The following is a 27,603-nucleotide window of genomic DNA, read 5'->3' on the forward strand; positions in this document are numbered from 1 at the left end:
TTGTGGTGATACACAGATTAATAGAAATAGGCTAAATTCAGATGTAAGAGTTAGCCAATAAGAAGCTAGAGCTAGTGGGCCAAGCAGTGTTTTAATTAATATAGTTTCTGTGTGGTTATTTCGGGGCTAAGTGGCCAGGAACCAACAAGCCCCTCCTCCAACATGTATGGACCAGAGAAGATTGAGTCCAATGTCTCGTTTAGTTGGGTTGCCAGGGAACCAGCCACTTCTCAGACTCCAGCTCTCTAGAAGAGGCTGCATACTGCAGGTGGCAGGACAGCTTGGCCTTGAAGTCTCTCTAATTTCTCTGGAATCGCAGGATCTAGCTAGCACAGGCACAGGACTGATGTCTTCTAGGGTTTCCTAAGTTGGAAGGAGATTCTCCCTTAGGGAAGAGAGAGAGAGAGCATCTGAGAGATCTACATCTGATAGGCAGAACCGAGATTGTCTTCTCACTAATGATAGCCTGGGGACCAAACGCATCAAGTGACATCCTTATCTCCAGATGCAGAGCCTTGTAGTCTGTTCTCAGAGTTATCTTCAGATGCCATGTTGTCACTGAAAAAAAATGTTTCTTTTAATTTTTTAAGATTTTAGTATAATTGCATGATTTCTTCCTTTCCTTTCCTTTCCCCCTCTGAAGCCTCCCATATGCTCTCCTTGCTGTCTTTCAAATTCATGGTCTCTGCCTCATTTTTCATTAACTTGTGTGCATACACATATATCCCTAAATATATGGAACAACCTGCTCAGTCCGTGTAATGTCACTTGCATGAATGCTTTCAGGACTGACCACTTGATATCAGATAACCAAGTGCTGGGCTCATTCCTGGGAAGCCTATTTGTCATACTTTTAGTATCCCTTAGTGACCTGTAGCTATTTGTGTGGGGTTGAGGCCTTCTGGGCTTTATCTACCCATTTTGGCATGTCTATTGTTGTTGTCTGTGTTCACCTCATGTCCATGTTCAGCAGTCACGCCAGTGAGACTTTATGGATGCGACTTCTGGCTTTCCTAGGAGACGCAATCTCACAGTAAGCCTTATGATTCTCTGACTTTCCATAATTTTTCTGCACCCTGTTTTACAATGTTCCTTGGCCCTTGGGTGTATGAGTTGTTTTACAGAGGTATCCTTTGGGCTGAGTTCCACAACTCTGCATTTTGATAGGCTGTGGTTTTCTACAATGCTCTCTGTCAGTTGCAAAGAGAAGTTTCCTTGATGAGAGATGGGGATTACACTTACCTGTGGGTATAAAGACAGATCTTTAGAATGTAGTTAGGGATTATACTGCGTTGGTAAAGAGTCAGCTGTAGGTTCTCCTCCAATAACCATGGCTTCACTAGCCTCGAGGAGTTGTCTAGGTTTCCCGTACAAGCAGTGATATCACTCTTTTTGTGTAGGTCTCCCACAGGCTATTTAGGCTGCCGCCCAAAATAGGAACACGTGGTCTTCGGGTATTGCCTGAAGCCACCCCCACCCAGTCTCCCCATGCTTTCCCGGCTACCCGGGAGCGCTGCATTAAACATGGGCATCTTTTACTCTGTCTAATTTGGTCTGACTGGAATTATTTGTGTTGGCTAAGAGGCTCATCTTAAGAATATTCCGAACAATTACCACTTAAGTTTATTGCACCATGCTGGTTACTGTTGCGGTTCAGAGGTGTCGTAGTGGGTAGAACTGTTGGCTACTTCTCTCCCTTGCAAGCTTGTCTGGTGCCTGCTGGTACCATGCAAGCTAGTCCCCAGGGGGAAGACATTCAGGTCAGCTCTAGTCCAGGGGTCTCTGAGTTCTGTGTCTCAAATGTATGGTATTCTTTAGCAATAGGGACTTACCTTCCACCTATGGGGGGAATAGGGGCAATGACAGTGGCCTGCGTGTTTTGGGAGTCTCTTGGCCAAACCTGGCCAACAACTTCAAAAAAAAATTTCATGTCTGATGTTGGGGGTTTTGTTAGCTGATTCTTGGCTTTTGGGGGCAGTATCATCTGCCTCGATGAGAAATTTTTAATTAAATTATAAGTGTGTGTTAATACACTGACTATTTTAGGTCTTTTTATGTAGTTAAAAGTATGATTTCTTGTGACTTGTTCAAGCATACAATATTCTACCCTCCTCCCTCCTTCTGTAGCTATATCCTTTCCCTACTTTGAGACCTTCTATTTTCCCATTTTCTCCAAAGATCACTTGTGCTCTGCAATTCCCCTCTTTATTTCTCCCTCGCCCCCTCCTTATCCCAGCAACCAGCCCTTTTAACTTCCCTGGGCTTTGTGGTTATTCTAGGGTATGCAGTCACATCTGAAGATTTGGATCTAGGAGGCTCAGGTGAAAGAGAACACGCAGCGATGATCTTTCTGGATCCTTTCTGGTTGCCGCACTCAATATGATATTTTCTAGTTTCACCCATCTACCTGCAAATTATAAGATTTTATTTTTCTTTGCAGCGGAGTAGTATTTCATAGTGTTTATGTAGCACATTTGTATTATCTCTTCATCAGTGGAAGGACATTTAGATTATTTCTATTTCTTAGCTATTATGAATAGGACAACAGCAACCATGGCTGAGCAGGTATCTGTGGAACAGGATGTCTAATCTTGTGGGTATATGCCAGGGAGTGGAATAGATGGGTCATATGATAGATTAGATCTTAGAGAATTCTGCACATCAATTTTCCTAGTGGCTGCACCAGTCGGCAATCCTGCCAATAGTGAATGAAGCGTCCCTTTACTCTGAATCCTCTTAGCATTGTTCTTTATTCCTTTGATCTTTGCTGAGGTAAGGTGAAATCTCAACATTGTTTTCATTTACGTTTCTCTAATTGCTAAGGACAATGAACACTGAGATGTTTCTTGGCCATTTTTTTTCTACCTTTGAGAACTCCTTGTTCAGGTCCCAGGCCCATTGATTTGAATGGGTTGTTTGTTTTATTTTTTAAAACTTTTAAAAGTTCTTTATATATTCTAGATATTAATTCTCTGTCAGGTGTATATCTAGCAGAGATTCTCTCCAATTCTATGGGCTTCCTCTTTGCCCGATTGCTTTTTTAGATGTTTTTTAGTTTCATAAAGGCCCACTTGACAACTGTGGGTTGTAATTCTTGGGTAAATTGAGGCAATTCAGAAAGCCCTTTCTTAGGCCTATGTTTTCTTCTGGGAGTTCAAGTGTTTCAGGTTTCATACTAGGTGTTTGAGTTATTTATTTATAGTTCTATGTAAGGCGATAGATGCAGATATATTTTCCTTCTTCTGCATGTAGACATCCAATTTTCCCAGCACCATTTTTTGAAGATGCTTTCATTTTACCAGCATGTGTTTGGCATCTTTGTGGAATACGAAATGACTAAAGTCATATGCATTTATGTTTGGGTCTTCAAATTTGTTCCATGGTCCTAAATGTCTGTTTTTGGGCCAGCACCTTATTTTTATTACTACAGATCTGTAATTTATCTTGAGATCGAAATGGTGATCCTTCCTGCATTGTTCTTGCTCAGGATTATATTGACTATCTGAGGTTTTTTGTGGCCCACATGAATTTTAAGTCAGTCTTTTTATTTGTGTGGAAAATGAAATGGGAATTTTGATTGGAATTGCATTGACTATGTAAATTGCTTGTATTTTATTGAGATAGTCTTGTAATTTTTTCTTTAAATCCATTAATGTAGTTTATTACATTTACTGATTTGTGTTTGTTGAATCACCCCCACAGTTTAGAGATAAAACCATCTTTGACATGGTGGATAATCTTGAAGTCTGTCTGTATTCTGCTTGCAAGTACTTGATGAAGTATTTTTGGATCTGTGTTCATCAGGGATATTGGTCTGTATTTTCTTTGTTGCGCCCTTCGTCTGACGTTGGTATTATAGTCAGATTGGCTTTGTAGGAGTCTGGAGTGTTTGTCTTTTTGCTTTCCTATTTTGTTCTTCCCTCTCTCCCTTTCCCACACCTCTCTCTCTTTCTTTCTGAATAGTTTGAGAGTGGTTGGCTGTAGATCTTGAAAGTCTGGTAGAATCGTGCTGTGAATTCATCTGGCCCTGGCCATTTTTGTCTTTTTTTCAAGACAGGGTTTTTCTGTGTAGCTGTGGCTGTCTTGGAACATGTCTTGCCTTGACCCGAGTTGGCTTCAAACACAGAGATTTGCCTGCCCATGCCTCCCAAGTGCTGGGATTAATGACATGTATGACCATGCCCCTCACCCTCCACACTTTTTTTTTTAAACCTGGAAGGCTTTTTATTATTGCTTCAATCTCCTTATTTGTTATGGGTAGTTTAGATTGTTGACCTCCTCTTGGTTCAATTTTGGTGGTTGGACTGAATCTAGAAATTCTCCCATTTCTTTCAGGTTTACCAATTTAAGGTTGGTAAATCTATTAAGATTTTTAAAGTAAATCTATAACATTTTAAAACATTCCATTATAATATTCTGAAGTTCTTTGGTGTCTGTTGTAATGGTTCCCTGTTCATTTCTGATTCTGTTAATGTGGGTCCTTTCTTTCTTGGTTGGTTGGGCCAAGGATCTGTCAATCTTGTTTATTTTTTCACGGAACTAGCTCTTAGATTTTTTGTTTTGATCCTTTGTATTGTTTGCTTTGCTTCTATTTCATTAATTTCTGTTCTGATTTTATTGCTTCTTGCCATTGCCTTAGTTTGGATTTTGTTTGTTCTTATTTTTTCAACGTTTTGAATTGCATCATTAAGCCATTTGTTTGCGTTCTTTCTGGCTTGTTAATGTGGGCAGTTCGAGTTATAAATTTCCCCCATAGGACTGCCTTCAAAGTGTCCCAGAGGTTTGGTTTTGTTGTTTTTAATTTTCATTTTATTCCAGGAAAATTTTTATTTATTTTTTGATTTATCCTTTGACCCATCATTCAGTAATGAGTTGTTTAATCTCCATGAGATTTGTGTTTTTTAGAGATTCCTTTGTGGTCAGTTTTAAGTGTTATTGCATTGTGGTCAGATAGGATATGTGAAATTATTTCAATCTTTCTAAATTTGTAAAGATGAGTTTTGTGCCCCCAGAATGTGCGTGCTCCATTTTGGGAAGCTTCTGCGTGCTGCTGAGTAGAATATGCATTCACTGGTGTTTGGGTGGAACACTCTGTATATATGCTAGGTCCACTTAGATACACAATGCCAATAAACTCCGCTGTTTATGTTTTGTCCAGATGAACATTTTACTGGAGAAAGTGGAGTTCTGAAGTCTCCTATATTTAATAGGTTGGTGTTAATCTTTGTCTTTAAATCCAGTAGTACAATGTTGTGAAATTGCGTGGATCAGCGTCTGGTGCATATGTGTTTAAGATACTTTGAGCAGAATGAAATGCCCTTCTTTATCTCTTTTTATTGGTTTTAATTGGATGCCTGCTTGCTTCCTGGTCCCATTGGTTGGAAGTTTCTTCCTCATTCATTTACTGCAAGGGAGGGCGTGCCTACTTTACAGCTGTGTTTCCTGTAGACTACAAATAAATGGACTTTGTTTCTTGAGCCATTCAGTCAGCCTTTGTCACTTGACTGGAGAATTGACACCATTATATTTAAATTTATTATTGAAATTTGTGTGTTGCAGTCATTGTGTTGTTGATCTCTGGTGTTGTGCTCTCAGGGATATTTTGTTTTAATAATTATGGCTTTTTTGCTTCTTTCCACAGTCTCTTGGCTGTGCTCATTTCTCTCTTCAGCCTGAAATAATGTTTCTTGTATTTTCTTTACGTTTAGTTTGTTGGACATAAACTCTTTTTTTACACTATTTATATTGTGGGAAAAAAATGTCTTTTTCCTTCAATGATGGCAGATAGTTTTGCTGGGTATATTAGTTTACATTGTACACCATGGTCTTCTGCCTTAGGCACTGGAATACAATTACTCCAGACTCTTCTGGCTTTCAAAGTTTCCATTAGAAACCAGGTGTTACTCTAATAGATTTTTCCTTATATGTGATTTGTAGGTTTTTTTTTTTTGCAGTTTTCAATATACTTTCTTTGTTCTGTGTATTTAGTGTTTTAACCTGAATATACTGTGGGTAATTTCTGTCCTGTCTTGTCTATTTGATGTTCTGTGTGCTTTTTGTGTCTGTATGAGTATGCTCTTCCTTAGCCTGGCAAAGCTTTCTTCTATGATCCTTTAAAGTCTGGTCTGTGCCATTAACTTGGGATTCTTCTCCTTCATCTATGCACATAACTTGAAGATTTGGATTTCTCATTGTGTCCTACATTTACTGTATATCCTTTTCTTGTGTTTAGCATGTTTTTTCATATTCCTTGTTTATTTGGTCAAGAGTCTCCCTCTCCAAGTCTTGACATTCTGTCTTCTTCTTGATTCACTCTACTTGTGAGGCTCCCCTTTGAGTTTTCTAGTTCGGTTATTGGTTTTTTCAGTTCCATCTTCACTTCTGTTTGGATATCTTCAATGTTTATATTTGTTTACTGGATTTCAGTTTTAACTCCTAGATTAACTTTGCATTTCCCATCAGTCTATGTTTGTGTTTTCTTGTATTTCACTCATGCTTATCCTTACATTCTTTCTTCTTGATTTTATTTGGTTTCTTTGTGTTTTCTTTAAACTCCTTAAATTTTTGGACAAAGTTCATGATTTTTCTTTTAAATTCTGTGCCCTGGGTTTCGCCTAGGTAATCCTCATTGGCAAACATTTTTACAGGACTGGTAGGTTTTGGAGGGGAGATGCTGGCTTGATCTTTCATGTTGTTCTTATTGTTTGCAATGAGATCTGGGCATAATAGTTCAGTTTCTTATACGGACAGGGCTGGGTAGGGCAGAAGAGAGGATGTGTAGGCAGGTTAGGCCTAGAGATTGGAAATGGTTTAGGTGGAGTAAAGTCATGTGGACAGAGGGGACTGGGAATAAAGTCAGATGTTAGAAGATGTGTGTTCTGGTCCAAGCCTAACGTATAGGGTTTGACCTGTCTGGGTGCCGAGATTGGATATGGTAGGAGGAGCCTTGCATTGGTGAGGTAGGCAAGGAAGCCTGGAGATACAGTTGTGACACAGGCAGAGGTGTGTTGACTAGGCTGGGGCACTGTATGTGGCACCTGGGCTGGATCTGGCACGTTGGCAGGCGCGCACAGAAGGGAGGATCAGTGTGTTGTCATTCTTTTTTATTTTGTCTTTGAGCAGAATAGGGGGTGCCCCGAGCTGAGGACTCCTCAGACAACCTTCCCATGGAGAAACATAGCAGAACTTCTGAGGACAAGGTCTTGGGTGTGAATGTGCAGAAGTCTCCGCCTGTCATTGTATTCCATAACAGCTCCACCCAGACCTCAGCACATGCTGTGGGCCAGGAAAGGAATGTGGATGAATCAGCCAAGCCTTGGGGGGTGTAAGCAGGCCTACATAGCTTCCTCCCAGTGGTCCCGGTTAAACTCCATGAGCCCTGGAATCTTCTATGGCCATCCACTTTCTTTTTTCATTCTTTAAACAATAAGAAAACTTTATGAAATAAGAGGTTTCACTATAATCCCACAATGCACATACTACACTTCAACATTTCCCCTATTGTTTCTTATCACCTTCTGCACACCTCTTTCCCTGTTCCACACCCTAATAATCCTTTCACTTTCAAGCCCTCTGCTTCAGGGCCAATTCCACATGTGATATTTGTCTTTGGGACTATGGCTTATGTGCTCAGCAGAATGATCTCTAGTTCTAGCCATTTCCCCACAGAGAACGCAATCCCATTCTTTCTGATTATGACTCCCTGGTGTACACAGGCCACATTTCCTTTATCTATGAATCTGTTGGTGACACCCAGGCTCAATATGTCTCATAATAGACACGGTCTTGCAAATATCTCTCTAGTAAGCTGACTGTGATTGTTTGGGATAGACGCCCAACAGTGGTATAATTAGATCATTGTTTTTTTTAGGAACTTCCATATCATATTGATTCCCAGGTTTGACTTTATTTACCTCAATAGTATGTAAGATGACCTTTTGTCTGTGTCTTTACTAATATTTGTTGGTTTTTGCTTTCTTGATGGTAGCCATTCTGATACAATTTGTATCATGATCATTGACGATAATTGAGCATGTTACGTGTTTTCAATGGTCATTTGTATTTCTCCATTTAAAAATTGTTCAACCAGTCTGTACAACTCCTTTTTGCTCAGTTGCCCACTTCTCTATGTTTTCCTGCATCTCTGTGTCTACAGATGATACCTTCTCTGCTAGAGAAGGCCTGCCATGAACAATAGTTTTCTCCCCATATTTTGCCCTTCAGCTCCAGCAGGCCTGACTGGCACTCCGTGCTTACATATGCAGAATTAAGTTTTTCTTACCTAGATCACCATTCTCATGGTGGTTTTCTGGCTGGCCTGCGAGCCCACAGCAGTCAGCATTCTGCACTGCTAATGTTTTTAATCACTCAGCACAGTGTGCAGCAGAAACTCAATCCCCTTGTTAAAAGGACAGGCGACTCAATGAGTGAGCAAGAATAGAGGGTGTCACTGCTCAGTTATGAGTTTGTGAGCAGTGTTATAGTGCTCGGCGACAGTGGAAAGGAAAGAGGATCGTGCTCCGTGGTCACCTGTTGACATTTCTTTCTAGTAAGGAAGAACACTGATACATGCGATGGGTTGTTGAGTGATGGGATCCTTAAGGATTAGATAGAAGTGGTCAGAGGAAGAAACAAAGTCACGCCCAGCTTTCCTCACTGAGGACTGGTTTTTCTCCTTAATCGTCCCTAGCACTTAAAGCTTCTCCTGGCTTCTTCCTTATGCTTTCAGGGATGCTTGTGCATTCCTGTTAAACAAAGAAAAAATCTCCTTTCCTTTGAAAGACTATCCTCACATCTGCGATTGTTCTATCGGGTCCATGATCTACACATGGAGCATTTTGTCTTCTCAAGGAATTGTCAGCCGAGTCTATAAAATGCTTGCAAGCAGGGTAGGGAATCTGAATTAAAAATGATTGCATAGTTAGACTCAAAGAACGCTGCTATAGATCAGAATTATTGTTAATGACTGTCTTCCACTGCCTCATTTTCCCTCAGGCTTCCACTGTGTGATGGTCTGTTAGAACAGCCTCTTTGCTGCTTCTGGTACTTGCTGAACCCCCTCTCCATCAGGCCCTTGACGTAAAACCATGGCGTTTGCTTGGACGCTCCCTCACTCCATCCTTACACAGCTCATTGCCCTCGTCTCTCATTTCACATCGTGTTTCTTCCCCAGCAAGGTCAGAATTCATCATTTCAGTGCTCAGGATCTCAAGAATTTCTCTTTCCAGTATCCATTATGGCCACACTTTCACTTATTTCTGGATTATTTTTTTCCATCTCTAGATCATAAATTCCATATTTGATTTTTTAACTACATATGTGTTCTCAACTTCTACACAGCCATTGACTTTAGTGAACAAAGGAATGAACAAAAGATCTCAAGTATGACCAGCAAACACAAAGTTTAGAAGTCTGTTAAAGGAAACCCTGGTTCAGACAGTGGAAGGAAAGACAGCAAAGTAAGGAACTTGGTGTACAGTCACAATGAACTTGCGGTGGCTGCCTTGGGCCATAACTTCATTGTTATTTCTATTCAGGTCAGCCTCATCCTGCCTACTTCTCTGGTAGTTTAGAGAAACAATCAATGTGTTGGATTACCAGATCAAGATTCAGAAAGATACCACGTCAGTGACCACACAGGTTGTTGAACATCCCTTACTTATCCTAGGTTCTAACTTTTAGAGCCAGAGGTTCCTCCTCTCCTGCAGGATAACCAAGAGAAAGAACTTGTCTTAGTGTCAGGAAGAAGAAAACAACCAAAACCGGAGCTGGACTGGACCAGTGTTCTTTCTTGACCCCTCGATTTGAATTAATAAATAAAAAATTTATTTCATTTTTGTTTCTTCCTACTGATTTGATCATTAGGTGGGCTTGCCTGGATGAGTTCCTAACAGTTACCGAACTGTTCTCCTCCAGGGTTGCCACTGTAAGGTTTGGTGCCTTATACTTTACTTTGGATTCAAAGGTTTTGCTTGGCCCTTTCTCGGTGTCTTCATTCTAAAGCTTGCACTTAGCAGAAAATACAGCAATGTGTCAGCATCTGAGGCACAGTGATAGACTCTGGATATTACAATGAGTCAGCTAGAGTTCCCGGCCACATAGATCTTCTATCTCACTATTTAGTAAGACAGATGACTGTGAAGGTCAAACAATCATGGAAAAAAAAACGCAAGATGGAAGAGTCCTGGTTATAATAGTAGGAACTAAAACCAAAATCAAGGGCATCATAATATACCGTCAACTCAGAGTGGAAATCTAGTGTGATGTTGCAACTTGGAAAGTCTGCGTATTATCAGTCTGTGTTGCTGGAAATAGGTACGCCATGTGGTTCAAATGAGTTAATAGTCCGGTTATAGTTAGGGCTGGTCAGTCTGCAGCTAGAGCATTCTGTTTCCTTCTGGACACCACATTTACCACATTTGAAAGGAACAAATTAGAGTGTGTCCAGGGAGGGTTGGTCTGAATAGCAAGGTCTGGAAACGATCATACAGGGGACTGAAGGACCTGTTTAGTAGAGGAAATAAAGCCTTAGATGGGAGATGCATAGCTGTTTTCAAAGACTTGTTGGATTGACACCAGCATAAATCAACTCTTGCACTGTCCAGAGAGTACTCCTGGGTCAGCAGTGAATGAATGGGTGGAGACATTGGAGAGACTCTTTAGTTCAAAATAAGCAGAAATTCACTTATATATGCGATCAAACAGGGGACCATGAAGGGTCCTTTTTCTCAGCACTTCAAACTCTTCCATCCCTTTTGCTTCCCCTACTAGGGGCAAGAACTTTTTTTTCTCTAATGACCTCCTACCTCTGTCCTTTCCATGCTGCCGTAATAGAACAAAACTGTTGAGTCTCCTATGTAAGGGACAGGTCATACTGATAAATAGCTCTAGGATGAAGACTTTTCAGAACTGGCACTTCAACTCCTAATCAAAGGATTCTCCGACATGACAGGTGAAGAAATCAAATGCAGATAACCAGGCAGAGGCATCTGGACTGGTCTTCTGGAATTCTGATTCTGTACTATTGTCCTGATCTCCCTATCTCATGTGTCCCTCCATCACGAAAATACACATCCATCAAAAAAAAAAAAAAAAAAAAAAAAAAGCATGTGGATTGGTAGTCTAAGGTGTGGGGTATTTTCCCAGTAACCGATGGAAGAAGTCAGTATGTGCGTTATTGGGTTGTGTGTATCCCTAGGGCCCGGCACCTCTTGTCAAAGCACATAGTTGACTGTGCGGAGTGTCTAGGCGAAAAGAGAGCAATGCCCAGCGTCATCCCGCAGTTCCCACGTACGATAGGTCGCTTGGTTGTTGTTTCTAGCTTTCTCATTTCTCTAGGGTCTGGTTATTCCGTTTTAATCTCGTCTTTATTGCTTCAAGAAGGACTAAGCCTTACACTATGAGTAAAGTAACCGAAAAACTTCTTCCACTTGTAAAAAAAAAAAAAAGAACAACAACAACAAAAAAGACTTTTGTGACTCACCCAATATAAACCGCAACCCAATAAAGCCGCGATTAAAGTGGATGTCGACTAAATCTCTCAATGAATGGGGTTTCACTTTCTGTTTTCACGAGCCACCCGAGTCCTTTGATGTATGTTGGGCCCTCTTGCTCAAGGCTCTCTGCGCTTTCATCACTCTTTCCTTCCATGAGTCTCATGCCTGCGATTGCTCAGCACAGTCCTGGCTAGCAGGAGACGGAGCTTCCCGGGACACGTGGCGCAAAGTCAGGAAATGGCCCAAGTGAAGGTGAGCCCAGAAGAAGATTAGCAGCAAGCGCATGCGCTTCCAGCTGGACCGGTCGCCGGGGCTGCCTCCAAGGCTGCTGGAGTAAGTGATCAATGCCGACTGGGAGGGACATTTACCCACATTTTTGTCTTCTGGATCATACTCTGGGTAGAACCACTTGGTCAAATTTAAAACAACAGCAGCAGCAACAACAGTGAAACTCCAGTCTCCGAAACAACGTATTTTCCCAGAAGTGAGGCTTGTGGGCCATGGCACCATTTACCTGCATGCAAACCACAAGGATTCTGGGTGATGATGTTAATCCTTGACTTTTGGCACACAAAAGTGTGTTTACGTTGATCTAATGCTATGAGAAACTATTAATGCAGAGTGCTCTCTGGCCATCTGGTCTGATAAACTTTGGGTAGTTTGAATTCTTTGCAATATTTTTTTTCAGCAAATCTCCTCTTAGGGCAGTCGTAAGACTCATTTTTATTGTGTCCATGATCTCTTACCCAAAATAGTGATATTTTTATGTCCTGGATCAAAGAAAGATTGTGATTATAGCAGGGACTATTATGAAACCAGAAAGGAGCCAACTAAAGAGAGAAGGGATAGAGTGGGTTATTTTTAAATGGCATTCTTCAAATATGACCGACTGTAAATAAACTGTATGTTGCCTTTGAGGGTGAGAGCCTGCAGTGGGAACACCACATATGGCCATCAGGAGGCCTGGTGTGCGGCTTCTGAATGTTCGGAGTGACTCTAGATATGGTCTGGCTACAGAACTCCCCAGCATAAAGCCTCGGAGGACGGGCTTTCTCGGGGCACTGGGAACTGCTTGTTTCACACATTGAAATGTGGCATTTGCCTTTTTACAGCGATTACTGATGTCTGTAGAAAGGGTTATGTAAGCCTCCCTGGGCTGAGGGCAAACAATCCCTCTGGGAAGCTGTAGGATGGCCCACAACTCATCCAAAAAGAGTGACATTTCATCCCTCGTTATCTAGAAGATAAACTGAAGAGAGAGACTTGGTCAGAACCAGGAAAAGATGGAGAGCCTACACCACGTTTCCACAGTGACATTCTGTTTGTGATCAAGCCTTGTGTTCCCTCCATGCTTGGTGCTATGTGGTAAGTTATCTCTTCTGTCACACACTGTTCTCTACAGCCCGATTCTGCCTCCAGCTTTCCTCTATTACGAGTCCTGCTTTGGGGAACCTTGGTTGTCGCTCTCACCAGCACATTCTTTCTGGTATGTTGTTGGTCAGACAGGCCCCTTTCTGACTTCTACCTTTCCAGGAATGGTAACAGAGCTGATCTTTGGGGGACATGGACTATGGATTTAAGATTAAATTCCCAGGATGGTTACATAAGTCCGATTTAGACTCTAAGAACCAAGGAACTAGGAACCCCATCCAAGTTCCTAGATGAGAACCGGTGACTAGTCCACTAAGAGATGAGGTAAGGTCCCAGGCCTAGCTCTTCAAAGTGTGGGCCCCGGAGTAACAGCACTGGCATCATTGGGCGTGCTTAGAACGTAGAAGCTCAGCTCTCGGTCCCCACTTAGACCTCTGGGTGCTTTTGGTGAGCATAAAATCTTGAGAAGTACATCTCAGGGAACCTGAGGCAAGGCCAAGGACCTAGCCAGGCTTGGTTGAGGAACTGGGCCCTTGTAGGGTTGGGAATGAGAGCAGGTCAGAAGAAAGCAGGGAGAGCCATGGGAGGAGGGGGCAGGGCTGATGCCTGCCAACACCGGGATCTCTGAAGCTGTCCACCAGCTGTAGGTATGTGGCTATGTGGTATGCAGGTATATCTAGATGCTAAACAGGGTTCGAATTCTCCTGTCAGCCTTCTCCGAGGTAAAAGGCAGGGGCCCATCTTACTCCTTCATCTGCCCCAGACCTGCCATGACATCTCATAGCTCCAAGACATGTACTCATTCTTTGTTGGATGGAATAGGGTCCCCCAGGAATCCCATTCCAGTCACACATCTTGAGTTTATTGTCTTTGAGAGTCACCTTTGATGTTGCATCTCTCTCAGGAATGAACTGGTGAAACACCAATGCTTGGGTGCTTTCTCCAACACAAGTCAAAGCAAACAGAATACGCTGCTGGGCCACAGCAGATCCAGTGCCATGTCCCCGAGAGTTCAGGCAGTGTCCCAAAAGAACTCGTGAGAGTTGATCTGCCAATGCACAACTTCTGTCAAAAGGCCAATGAACCTGCTGGCTCCCATGACGGCTGTCTGAAAAGTCAGTGCCCGGAGGCCCGCTTTGGATGTGCGCTTTGTGCTTGGAGAGACGGAATGGCCAGCCACCTCCCGGCTTCAGGAGTGGGCTCTGTGCACAGCAGCCTCCCACTGGCAAGAGTTAACACTAAGGTGCAGCTGCAGGAATGCGAAGCTGGAGAGCTAGCTCGGGGAATTGCTATTGCAATCAGAGGACAGCCCAAGTCAGAGTTCCAAAGCCCTTTGAAGGGATGCCAGCTCGGACACATGGTTCCAATTATCATATGCAATCTCGAGGCAGTGTGCAGGCTGCACTTTCATTATGTCAAAGTGAAAGGAATGGTGAGGGTGAGATAAAGCGGGGGAGAGGCCGCCAGCCGGGAGACGACTTCCTTGTGGCACCAAATGTTACCCCGGGCGCAGAGTGAGCCTCCGGCGTGAGTCTGTCTGGGAGACGGAGGTGTGTGGCACCTACGCTGAGAGCCTTTGTTTTCTTTTATTCTGAGGACAGAGGAGACCCAACTGACACAGCCACGGGAGGTTCTGTCCTAGGAAACTTGGCCATCTCTTTGGTATTGAGCCTGACCACAGATAAGATTCTGTGTAAATCTCACAGGGACAACCATTGGGTCTAGCCATAGGGTATCGGGTTATTTTTCTTTTTAATTTTTCCCAGGTTTGTATTTCCATGAGGAGTTGGTTCCTTTGCCCGATGTAACTCGGAAGGAGGCAGGAGAATAGACAGCTTCTTCTCTCCTCTCCAGGGCTGGCCATTCCTAGGCTGGGCTTCTCTTTCCTTCTCATTCTGAAGCAAGTCCTACTCAGGAAGCCATTGCCCTCAACCTTTATTTTCCCAAACACAGGCCAAGAGGTTTTCCTCCAAGTTCCCTGGGTTTACCTCTTCCACACCATTGCCTCTTAGGGCCGTGCTCATCATTTGGAATGCCTATTTGACTGATCCTGTTTGCAGAGGCATGGGAGGGTAGAATTATACTTTCTGGCTTCTTCTAGCTCCCAAGAGTTATTTCATAAGCGTGCATACTCACATATTTACGTATACAGCTTTGTGTACGGATATGTCTTTTTATGTTATATTTACATCTGAACACATTTGCACCTGCAGCTGTGTGTGTTTACTTGTTTATATACAATAATTGATGCTGGATTAAGTATTGTATAAGATAACAGAGTTTTCATTGCCAACCCTGCTTTGCATGTAAGAGAAGTGATATTTAGAGCTATAAGGAGCTTGCTAGCACCCTTCAACCAAGCTAGTGGTAAGGCCAGGCTTGGGCTCTGACAGTCTGATCACAATCCTTATAGCATCTCCCTCTGAAAGCCTCTCAGATGTCTTCCATGCTGTGTACCCAGGAAATCTCACCCTGACTATTTTTCCAGTTATTGCTGACATAGAGGGCACATGGGGGGAGGGGACACAGCAGGACTGGTGGCTGTGAATAAAAAGGCAAGAACTAAGTTATGTCCCAGCTGCCCTGCCACACCGCTTAAGCAGACACTTGCCTGCTGCCTGCAAGACTGGATCCTGGTGTGGAAGAGACACAGCTGGATCACATGACTAACACCAGGAAGCAGGTCTGGGTTAGAGAAAGCTCCTCAGGTCACTGCTGTGGTTAAGTCTGCCTAATTTTGGTCTCTGGGCCCCCCGAGCCTCCTCCGCAAGCCCAGAAGGACTCCGGGGAGGTCAGAGCTTTTTATTCACCAATCCAAGTGAAACGCAGCAAAACACGCTCCACATGCTTGACACGTGGAAACTCTCAGAGCCAGCAGCTGATAAACGTGCCAACCTTGAGGAGTAAACATCCCAGAGAAGACAGAGCTGCATGCAAGCCTTCCTGGCTTCATCAGGAGGTTACATTAGCTTCAGAGCCTGGAGGCCAGCTCATAACTAATCCAGACAAGGAGTCCTGTGCCTGGTGCACAGCGAGCAAGCTCTCAGGAGGTGCCAGTGGCACAATTAGTTCCACTTGCGATTACTAGTCGGAAGGAACTGATCATATAACAACACTGGTGGCTGGTGAACTTACCTGCCTCGTGGAAAACCATTCCATCACATTCTAAGGGCCTTCTAGTGTTCAGCTGACTCTAGTTTTCAAAACTAGAATTTATTACACATTTCTTAAATACTAGGTGCATGCATATATACATATGTACATACATATATGTACATGCACACGAGCACATATATAATCTTAGTTATTTCTAGACTTTCTGAGATGGTTGTCTCATAGACAGTTGTTAAGAAATGTGTTTAAGGGCTGGCAAGATGGCTCAGCTGTGCAAGCCTGGCAACCTGAGTTTGAGTCCCATGGGAACCCCTCTATGACATTTTCTTCTGCCCTCCATACATGTTCCGTAGCATGTATGCTAAAATACACCACACACACACACACACACACACAGAGAGAGAGAGAGAGAGAGAGAGAGAGAGAGAGAGAGAGAGAACATTTGAAAAAGAAAAGAAAAGAAACTTGCCTAAGGTAGCCCAGTACAAGCTCCCCATGTGACATCAAAGCCTGGCTCTTCATCACTACTCTGGAACTTCTGGAACCTACAAGATCTCCACAAACCCAGATTCGGGTAGGATCTGCTGAGGGAACGGCCATTCTGCTCCTCCCCTTCTGAGCCCAGCTGTGCACATCTGTATTCCATGATGCTCACTGAGAAGAGAGCTACCTTATCCCGTCTGTACACCCTCCAGTAAACAAACATCCACTGAGCCACTGAGCCATGGCTGCTCCTCTCCTGAGTCAGCACAGCGTTGCTCACAGCTATGGCTTCTGACCCTTGCCTAGGACGTAACTGGTGTCATGGCTTTGCTTCCTGCTCACAGCCCTGCAATTGTTTTCATTTCACAGGGGCCCGACTTAGGAGCTGTGCCTCGCCGGCGCATACAGATAGCACTGAGCAAGTCAGCCTCCGGACTTCGCTCTGCTGCCTTCACCCCAGAACTTTCAGGAGGCTGCTTCCTCTCCACCATGGGCAGCTGAGGACTTTGACTCTGTGTGGTCCAGTGCCTCCCACTGTTCCGTTCCTACCTTTGATAAGAAGATTATAAAGTCAATGCTGGGTTAGACCTCTGTGTTCCAGATAACCGGTGCTTCCCCTTGGTTCTGAAGATTATAAAGTCAATGCTGGTATAGACCTCTGTGTTCCAGATAATTGGTGTTTCCCCTTGGTTCTGAAGATTGTAAAGTCAATGCTGGGTTAGACCTCTGTGTTCCAGATAACCGGTGCTTCCCCTTGGTTCTGAAGATTATAAAGTCAATGCTGGTATAGACCTCTGTGTTCCAGATAATTGGTGTTTCCCCTTGGTTCTGAAGATTGTAAAGTCAATGCTGGGTTAGACCTCTGTGTTCCAGATAACCAGCTTCCCCTTGATTCTGAAGATTATAAAGTCAATGCTGGGGTAGACCTCTGAGTTCCAGATAACCGGTACTTCCCCCTTGATTCTGCTTTTCTTGTCTATTTCTTTCTCCCTAGAATACAGGCCAGACATTCCAGATGTGACAGAACCTGCCCTCTCTCCTCTAGTCCAGGTCTGAGGCAGGCCTACCCCACAGTACACACTCCTGTGGCCCACAGGAACAAGCCTAGCCATTTGGTAGTGGTGAAAACCTGGGCCATATCAGCCGTCTGTTAGGAGTGCAGCTACCTTGGGGAGAGGCTCGGGGTCTGACTAGAGGTGACGAAGTCCACGGGACAAACGGGGACTCTAACCAGAATCAGACCTCCCGGTGCTGTCTTTCTGCTCCTGGAACCGGGAGAGGCAGGGGGAAATGATCCTGGAGAGAGGCTGGCTGGGCCAGCAGGGAGGACAGTGCACTTGTGCCTGTTTTCGGTGGCAGGTTGGAGGATGCCTTCAGATGGAAGAAGCTGCCGAAGAGAAGAGAGAAACCAAGGTAGAAAAGCCAGAGGAAGACGCAGAGGGGAAAAGCGTGGGGTGGCCGCTGTTTCTCTGTGAACACGATGGGGGAATTGGAGCTGCCTTTTCGTCATGCTCAAGAGGTTGGGACCCTGGCCATGCAGTGACCTCTCGGGGAAAGCCAAGATAGACTGCTAACTGGAGCCTCCCCCACAACACACACACAGAGGGAAGAGTTCAAGCTGTGGAGAGGCCCGGGCCTGAGTTGGGTTTGGACTGCTTATACGCTGTTCAGCCAAATTGATAGTCCCTTGTGCTGTGTGAAAACACTGGCTTCCACATTGAGACTCCAGTGTTTACCTAAAGCACAGTTTGCCTTTCGGGGTGCAGTAGTACCGTGGGGGCAGGAGGCCTATTCCTTCCGACTAGAGAACTTCTTTCGTGGAAATGGGGTGCCCTCCACCGGATTCCGTTAAAGATCTGGATGCCAAGTTAGCCTTGTAAGCAAGCCAGGGGAGCCAATGGAATGTTTCAGATATCCTGAAGAGTCTGGCAGCACTGGGCATGGCTCTCCAGGGATGGCTTTGCTGGTATAGCCACCCAGAGGCTCAACTGCTCTGCCTAGAAGCTTCCAGAATGTCCCTCTCACTCTCTCCTCACCGACTTAGCAGGTCTACCTGGCCCTAAGAGAAAGGCCTTTATAATCTATCTGTTCCTGAGAGGGGCCTGGGACTTCTGAGGCCATGGAACTGGAACCCCACAAAACCCACAGACACAGGACTGCCTTTATCTGACAGAGCATCTCAGCACGGAATGTTCTGGTTAGTGTTCCTTGAACATAAGTCCTTATTCCAATTGCAGTAGCGGTGATGGGAAAAGCCAGCATATTTCACCATGCTTTCACCCGAGTCAAAACTCCAAAGCTCCCAGTTTCCAGTTTGCCCTAGCTGAGTGAGGGTGGGGGTGGGGCAGCGGTGATGGCTGCAGAGGAAATGAATGCAACTGGCTCCTTTTTTAGCCAGTGGACAATTTGGGGTTGATTTGTTTTCTCTCTTAAATGCCCAGAGTGGGCATTGTCATCCTTGGAGAAGAGGTTTGGTCAAAAAAAAAAAAATGTATCTGTGTGATGTTTCCTATTTTAGGGACAAAATTGTGACCTGAGGGAAACAACAACAAACAAATAAACAAATAAAACAAAACAACAACAAGAAGAAAAACAAGATGAAAGGGAAGGGGACTACTTAGAGCTGGGTCATGTCCTGCTCCATGGAGGATTCTGCAGTCTCTCGGTTACCTTGACTGCTCTTGAGACAGTGGTTAAGAGCACATTAAAAAAAAAAAAAAATTACCTTCCCCCAAACTACCCAGGACACTTGGCTGTGGTGATATTTTGTTTGTGTTATAGTAAATAAAAGCTTGCCTGATGATCAGAGCGTGGAGCTAGCCACTAGTTAGCCATAGAGACCAGGCTGTGGTGGCACACACCTTTAATTCCAGCACTCGGGAGGCAGAGGCAGACAGATCTCTGTGAGTTCGAGTCCTCCAAGGGCTACACAAGGTTGGTCTAGTCTAAAAGAGAAACAGAGCCAGGTGGTGCACCTTTAATCCCAGCACTAGGGAGGTGGAGACAGGAAGGGATAAGGCTGGGTGGAGAGAGAAATGTAAGGTGGGAGGAGACAAGAGCTCGAGGCATTCAGTCTGAGGACTTATAGAGACAAGGACACCCCATTCGGTCTGAGGATTTCAGAGAGGTAAGAACTAGTGGCTGGCTGCTCTGCTTCTCTGATCTTTCAGCTTTCACCCCCTTAATATCTGACTCCTGGTTTTTATTATTAAGACCAATTAGAATTCGTGCTACACTTGACTGTCTTGAAGGCAAGGGCTTTGGTAAAGAATAGACAGCCGGCGTGCGCGCGCACACACACACACACACACACACACACACACTCCAAATTCGTTGCATCTTTTTCTGTCTTTCTGTTTCCTTTCCTGTTGGGAGGAGCAGAAAGCTGCTGCACCCGCCTGATTTGGCCTTTCTCCCTCCATCTTCCTGGACTTCTCTGTGTTAGTCTTCCTATTTTGTCTTTATCTGTGCTACCCAACTCTTGTCTCTACAGGTCTGTGGTCCCGGCTAGCTCTGGTCACCCATGGAAAACATCTCAGTAAGAATAGAAGATTTTCAAAAGTTTGTTTCTCACTGGTCACTGGCTTTCTAGTTGGAAGCAGATGCTGGGGTGCTAGGGCCACCAACAGTTGCCGCTAGAGCTGTTTGTGGGTGGTGAGAAGTTGGGAAGTCCTACTGTTTTCCTAGGATAGGGATGCCTTTCTGGAGAAAGCCACAGGGGAATTGCGGAGAAGCAGCCATCATGCCAAGGTAATCTTAACATGAAATCAGATCTGCCATGACAGGCCCCAGGAGATGGTTTCATTACAGCTCCTTCAGACTGCCCCCTGACAGTAAGCAGCCAGAAGGCCTTCCGCACCGCCTCCACTTTTCCACCCAGAGCATTCCCAGTATCCTCCAAAGACCAGCCTGGGTCTCGCAGAGGTGGGAGGCCGCCTCTGCACACAGCAACCTGCCTTCTTACTAGTCTCAGCTACCCTCCCTCCTCCAGCGAGGCAATCAAGGCTCATGGATCCATGCCCTGCAGCAGATAATCCAAGGATTTGGTAGATTTGGCTCTGGAATGTAGACCGGAGCCTGCAAGCTGACTTCCCTAGCTAATCATGCTGTGCACAGGGTAGCTGGGTAGCGGCTGAAACCAGTTAGCCTGCCCTAGGGCAGTACTGGCTGGGAGTGAGGGTTCCAAATGGGCTTTGGAGCCAGGAGAGGCTGGGGAACAGTTCATCCTGCTCTCTCCCCGAACTGGTAGGTGTTCTGACCCAGAAGAAGGACTCGAGCGCCGGTACGCAGGATGCTTTGAAAATTTAATAAATAATGACTTTTTAAAATTGTATAAACGATAAATTACCATGCAGTCCTTATAATTTAAAATAATTTACAGGCTGAGGTAGGGAGGGGCCGAGGAGGGTGTGGAGGGGGCAGGTGGGGAAGGGGGCCGCAGGCAGGTCAGCCTCTTCTTGCAGCCTTCCTGCTGAGCACACACACACAGGCTGTGTCTATTCGGATGAACCTCCAGGCGGCCTGCTTGTCGTCTGTTGTCAACGCCTTGACAAAGGTGTGGGTTGTGGTGCAGTATGAGTTCCAGTGCTTGGAGTCAATGCCCCGGCAACCACTCTCAACGGGATTGGGGGCTCGGCACTTGGTCTCGAAAAAGTACTGTTTGAAGACACTATTGTTAATGTTCACCTCGCCCAACACTGTCACCTCCTTGCCTTTGATGTCCGTGGCTGTGGTCTTATCCCCAACCCACACACTGACACTGTCACACACTGAGAACTCCCCCATATGGAAGACGGGGTGGGTGGACGAGCGCTTGCTCCTGTGAGTCCTGTTGAAGGAGATTGTACCATGGGCCTGGAAGTCCAGATCCAGAGAGTCCGAAGAGGTGGGTGGGGGCTGGGTGCTAAACAGCACACGGGGCGAACGGAGTCTCCGTTTCTTAAACAGTCTGGGGTCCACAGTGATGTTGCGGGTCTGTCCAGCCACGCGGGCAGCTATTGGGGCAGCAGGGGCGCTGCGGGCTCTGCGGAGGGCTGTGTCAAGGGAATGCTGAAGTTTAGTCCAGTGGGCTTGGGGGACGGAGTCTCCTTCTGGGACATCGCTATCTGTGTAGGGTTCTGCCTGTACGCCGATCAAAAACGCTGTGATCAGAGTGTAGAACAACATGGACATTACGCTATGCACCTGGAAGGACAAAGACAGACAGGTTATTCAGGGGAGCGGCGCTGAGCATCTTCAAGACAGTGTCGCGCTCCCTCCCAGGGGCCTCTCAGGAGGATGCCAGGAGATTCCTGGGATGGGCTACAGATGAGATCCTGGACTCACAGCTCAAAGTATGGTACTTGGAAGAGTGAGAAGCAGTGCTGGCAGCAATCACTTTGGCACAGCTGGCATTAACCAGAGCAGCCTGTGTGGTGCTTCTGTTCAGGGAAGCAACCGGGCCCTTTAAATCCTGCCTAGGAACTTTGGGTCTCTCAGAGTCCTGTGGGCTGTCTGACCGCCGGCTTGGAGGGTGGTGCCTGTACCTTGAATGCGATTTCCTGGAGAAAGTTCTGGAAGCACTGCAGGGAGCATGTCGGGAAGTTCCGGAACGGAGCTTTTCCCTCCACCCAGCAGTTCTGAGCCTGGAGACGAGTGCTTACATGACGCACCGCCTTGAAGACTCGGGGCCTTTCTGGTTAGGGCCTGCCATCTTCCTTTCACATATAAGGAAGCCTTCCACAAGGAATCGACTAACATGGTTACAAAGTTACGCCAGAAGCTGGACCAGAAGGAGAATCCAAAAGATCCCTTCCCTGTCTGCATTTTTTCCACTCTCCCTCCTTCCGCTCTTTCATTTTTTAAACAAGTCCATTCTGTTTATTGTTTGCTTGTAGGTGAGTAGAGATCAAACGCCAGGCTTTAACCCAGCTCACCCTGAGTAGCACTAGAGTCAACTTTGCTCTGGGGACCATTGTCCTTTCGGCAGCGAGCACCAATTCACATCTGTAGAGGTGGATCAAAGGTCACCTCCCATGTGAAGCGTCTCCTGCTTGTGGCCGGCTCACAGGACTCCCCCTACAGCATTTTCCAAGCCCCGGATTCTGTCCTTTCTCTCATCTTCCTGTCCTGATTCATCATTTTGTCTTCTCCCCTGTGTTTTCAGCTCAGTTTGTTGCTTTCCTACTACTGGAAGCTTTCTCTAATAACTCTAGCATAAATGTTCCCTCTGTCTGTCTTTCTGTCTGTCTGTGTCTCTCTATGTGGGTATGTGAGTGTATACTTGTGTCTGCATGCACACGTGCAGGTGTGTTCTTTCCTGCAAAATCGATATAACAAAAAAAGAGCCTTAGCATTGGATCTGAGGAAACGTTGGATATCCAGCCCAAATACTTGTCAGCAGAGGAAAATGCCATTTAATCTACTGCACCTTGGCTTTCTTTATGTACAGGAAACACTATTTTCCAGGGTGACTGTTTGGATTAAGTGTGTGTTGATTCTGAATGATTGTGTCTCTCTTAAGACAAGGACTTCGTCTTCTTTAGTTCTGCCTCTGGCTGGTCATTCTCTGAGCCCCTTCCATGAGTGGATTTTCATAGCATATTGTTCTTCCTCTCTCAGACGTCTTTAAAACATGCATTTGGGCTTGTTCACTTCCTGGCTGTGTGGTCTTAGAGGGCAGAATTGTGTCTCATCCACCTGGATGGCAGGTTCCTCCATCACTTTGTGAGCATCTTTCTTGTCTTTCACAGCGGACTGCATTACCTTCACCTGGGGATAGGGTATTCATTTCCATGTCTGTCTGTCTCCCTGGTGGGGTTTTAGAAGTCATGTGACTTCCATTTTGATCATTGCATGGCCATGCACAATGTCTGAAATGCTGCAGTTTCTCAAGAACTACAAGGAGAACAGGGAAACTATTGAATGGAGGTGTCAGAGAAGTCCACTCTTGTTCACTTTCCGTATAGACGCGGGTCCTTTCAACCATGCCCAGGGTTACACACTGCCTCTTGGGTTCCTTTGAAGGATGTTTTTGTTGCTTCACTTCTCTCGCCATCCATGCAGAGGTTTGGATTCCCCTCCCAGACCTGATGGCTAAAAGGTCTGGCTGATAATTGTCTTGCCAGCCCTCAGAGGAGCGATCATTTCTTTTGGCAGCTAATCCAGCCTTTAATGTTTGCTCCTTTTCTTGTTTTGGTTTTTTCTTCTCGGTATACATTATCTTTCATCAGGTGAATTAAGGCAGAAGACACGGAACTGAAATCCATACGTTTATACCCAAATTGGTAACACCTGTTAGAACTGGATCGGAAACTGAAGAAAAGTTGACTGGGGTTTAGGGCTTCAATAGAAATAAAGCCTGCCTTGCTCCGTGGTCCCCATGGTCTCCTTCCGCAGGGTCTTCTGGGGGTACTCATCCTCTCCTGAGGGACTGCTGATGCCCGTAGCTACATTCCTAGCCCAGTTGCTCCCTGGAGCACTCTCTGGACCCCCACTTCCCAGCAGCACCTCTCCATGGATATTGACAGTCTCGGTGCAAGACATCACTGAGCATCACTGAGTGGAATCTTCATGCTCAATCCCACCGTCATTCTGTCTTTGTCTTCTGTATCAGCCATAGTTGTCCAATCTTGGACCACTTGGTGCCCTCCAAATTAGTTCTACAGTCACTATCTCTATTGCTCTGGTGTTCTTGTTCTCATAAATTGCATCTTCACTTTTAGCTTTCTTATTACAAGGACCATTATACCTGTGCCATCCCCCCTGACTTCCCCATTAAGCTTCTTAAGGCATTGCTCTGGCCTTGTCACCTTGATCAAGGAGCCAGTGGTGAGTTTATGAATGATTGCTCAGCCTAGCAACAGCCCCTCCTCCTTCAATGACCTCATACTTCTTCATTCCAGGCACAAGAGCTCCTGCCCTGTGCTTAGCCACCCTTGCTCTTACTGTGGGCTGTTCCCTCCAGGTCTGCTCCTCCTGCACCCTTGGTCCCTTTATGCTGTCTGTATCTCCTGTTCAAATCCATTCTGTTGTCCCCAAATATCCAACTTCAATGGCATCGCTCCAACAGCACTTGACTCTAGGCAGAAAAACCCTCTCTGGTGTACCTGTCTTACTTATGGCAAGAGTGTTATTCTTGGCCTTTCTGATGGAGGGAGAGCTCTCATAGATGGAAAACTGCCTGCTGTTGTCTGTGGCACCTTCACCTCCATGACCCATTGTGTGTGGAGGTGCCTCTTTCCTTCTGAGTTCCTTGACTCCACCTGAGTGTTGACGTTTAAGGTGTCTATAAACTCTGACTTTTATAGTTTAAGGAACTACCAAGCTTTCTACTGTGCATAGCACGTGCTCATTCTACACAACAACTCCATAACATTTTAAAAGTCTAATGATACTTGTGCATTTGCCATTGAGTGACCACATCGTACCCCCGGTCCTTCAAGGCCATAGAGATTTGCATCATGGCCAGACAGTTTATTAAGAGTTAAAAATGTCTCAAACAGATCTTTTCAGTTTTTGATTAAAATGTAATTTGGGGGACACCATATTGATCTACTCATAATGGTGTGTTCCAATAATCTTTAAAAATTATTAGAAAAGTCTTAGAGTCATCAGAGAATACAGAACAAGAGAGAAATAATCCACACTGTTTCCCATTCTAGCGACACGATGCATGGTGTAGGAAACAAAGAGAGCTAGGTAGGAGTTGGTGTATTTATATTCAACCTTCAAAACCTGTGTCCTGAGCAGTGATAGCCTTCCATGTAGCTTCATGGTACATATCTGAGTGGGACATTTAGCTGGGGAGAGCAGCTAGGGTTCACGTGAGAGAACATGTTCCATTTCAGGTGTAAATGTTCTTCATTGTGCTATGTTCCCATTGACAATGAAGGACAAGTGGCTGGGAAAGAGGAGACTGTCCTTGGAGTGGCTTTGACCCAGCCTCCAACGGGACCCTCTCCCGGGCTGGCAGGATGTTCGGTGATTACCAGCATCTACCCCTGTATTAGGAGATGTTCCTATACCAGACAAATAATCTTTACACAGGCCTGGCCCTACCTGCCTAGGTGATGAAGCTACCAGAGTTGAACAGTTGATCCTAACCAGTCCTTGCCTCCAGTTGCCAGGAGACCTGCCAGCCAGGCCTGCAGAGGTGTGTGATAGAGGGAGGAAGGTAAATCTCTGTCTTAGATAGAGGTTTCCAGAGCTCCTCACAGCTCCTGGGCTAGAGATCAAATGTGTGAACCTGGGTCACCAGTTGTGGGTCAGAGAGGAAATTCTTGTGAGCAAGGAAATCCATCCTCTTTCACCTCACTGGCTACAAGCTGACAGGGGGTCAAGGGATCGTTCCTTGCTTTGTCCTTGGCCTCCACTCTAAATGTAAGTTGGCTGCTGCCTTCCATTGTAAGACTCAGGAACTCTCGGCTGTTGGAGCCTGCATGGATCATAAAAGGAATTCTGTGACTCCTTAACTCCCTAGACAGGGTTCCCTGATGAACGCAGATGGGCGGTGGCAGGACAGGGTCCAGCATCTCTGCTGGCGTGGCCCACATAGCACTTCTGAGGAGGAGGCACAGCATGGAAGTGACATCAGAGACTGAGTCCAGGCTCCCAAACTTCCAGGCATCAGCCTGGAGGCATCAGTACCCGGAGGTTAATCTAGGCGGCTTCATCTACTTGTAGAATTGTTGATTCTCTAGGCTCAGGAAGAGACATGTCAGACAAGTGACAGATGACACTGATGTTTCTGATCTAGAGGATGCATTCTGAGTGTCTAGGCTAGCCTTGGGGAGGCTGAATGACCTGGGGTGATGTGACTAGTATGTGCCAGGATCACCCTGCTGCTCAACCTCTGCATCTTTTTGAAGATGGAGACTTGAAACAGCCTAAACCCAGTGATTGATAGTGCAACCTGAGATGTACATATTCTCTCCAACATCCATATGAAATTCTCAGATTCTGAGTTCCACCTCCAAGGTACCACAAATCTGGACACCAGGGAAGACACTGATGTTGGATTGCTTTTATGCCCAGAGTCTCAGGTTTCTGAATATCATGCAGACATCTATGATCCTGATCTAAATATGTCTTTATCATGAAGTACATAAGATGGCCTGATGGTCACATGTGGCCAGAGAGTTCTAGAAGGTCCTAGACCCTTGGTTAGCAGGCATTCTTCAGGACAGGTGTGTGAGCCATGGTATGGAAAGAGAATGTGCTGGTCTGAGTTCCAGGGTCATCTTATGTCTCACCAGTCATCACAACCACCTGGGAGTTGGGCTGTGTTCATCCCATTATTGCTGAGGGAACAGAAGACATGGGGATTGCAACACTTGGTCCTGGACACCTGGTAAAGTAGAACTTAGAGCCAGGCCCGCCAGTGTCCAGATAATGGAACTCTTCCCTTAGAAGCCACAGAGCAAAAAGACGTCTTTAAACAATTTAAACATTTGCAGCAGCATCACTAAGAGCCTTGGCCCTTACTGCCCCATCAGGTCTGACTCTCCTTCCACAACCTGCAGAGCCTTTCCAGCCACATTTCCCTGGGAACTGCAGAGCTAGGAGCCCCAGGAAGGCAGCTCTCCCGCGGGCACTTACCTCCGAGTGGCCAGGATAGAAAGCTGCGTCCTTGGCAAAGCCTTTATTGGGCCCAGACACTGAGGTGAGCTTGGGTCCAGCATGCCATCCAGCCCCCTGGACTGCACGACCACAGGCCAGAACTCTGTGGGGGAGAGCTGACATTAGACAAGGGTTACCATATTCCCTAGCACATTGGTAGACACCACAGCCCTAGACAGAAGGGAAGGAAAGTCCCAATAGGCCTAGAACCCTATTTCCACAATTCCAGTATCTTAACAACATCTTGCTCCTCAGGGAGGAGCAAGAGTTTAGTTGCCAAGGTTTCCAGGGCCCTGGGCTTATATAGCTCTGGTCTTGCATGGCCATGCAATGATCCTTGCCTTTACTTATCTTAACCTGTACACAGTCCACAGTGAGACTGCACCTAGTGTAGTGGCTTCCCGGTTCTGCTTCAGGGATGCCTAAACTAAAATGAAAATTATTTTGCACACTGCCCAAGTCCACATGTAGAAAATTCAGCTCCGTCCAACCTTGGTGATGCAATATTAGAAATGCAGAAGTCCCAACAATTCAAACCAGC

At 45.5% G+C, this 27,603-nt stretch overlaps 1 protein-coding gene and 2 long non-coding RNA genes across 4 annotated transcripts in view; 1 reads left to right on the top strand and 2 right to left on the bottom strand.

Annotated features, from left to right (window-relative positions):
• Positions 1 to 7,088: 7,088 nt before the first annotated feature.
• LOC146891271 (uncharacterized) lies at positions 7,089 to 11,946 on the bottom strand. Its single transcript, XR_014997818.2, has 2 exons — positions 11,483 to 11,946; positions 7,089 to 7,416 (listed from the first exon to the last, which is right to left on the bottom strand). It is a non-coding gene; the product is annotated as an uncharacterized LOC146891271 (long non-coding RNA).
• A 602-nt stretch (positions 11,947 to 12,548) lies between these two features.
• Positions 12,549 to 17,116, top strand: LOC146891272 (uncharacterized). The gene is made up of 2 exons (XR_014997662.2): positions 12,549 to 12,860; positions 16,833 to 17,116. It is a non-coding gene; the product is annotated as an uncharacterized LOC146891272 (long non-coding RNA).
• Positions 17,117 to 20,748: 3,632 nt separating this feature from the next.
• Positions 20,749 to 27,603, bottom strand: part of Ngf (nerve growth factor) — a 51,419-nt gene continuing 44,564 nt past the window's right edge. The window contains exons 2-3 of one of the 2 annotated variants that reach the window (XM_048442214.2): positions 27,042 to 27,165; positions 20,749 to 21,647 (exon numbers count right to left, since the gene is read on the bottom strand). In XM_048442214.2, the coding sequence (XP_048298171.2) occupies positions 20,910 to 21,635 (726 nt within the window). In that variant the 5' untranslated portion in view covers positions 21,636 to 21,647; positions 27,042 to 27,165 and the 3' untranslated portion in view covers positions 20,749 to 20,909. Of the gene's footprint in view, positions 21,648 to 27,041; positions 27,201 to 27,603 lie in introns of those variants that run through there. The other variant, XM_085677912.1, reaches the window with a different exon arrangement.

This window comes from Myodes glareolus, chromosome 17 (assembly GCF_982192425.1).
Source record: "Myodes glareolus chromosome 17, mMyoGla1.1, whole genome shotgun sequence".
Lineage (NCBI taxonomy): Eukaryota > Metazoa > Chordata > Mammalia > Rodentia > Cricetidae > Myodes > Myodes glareolus.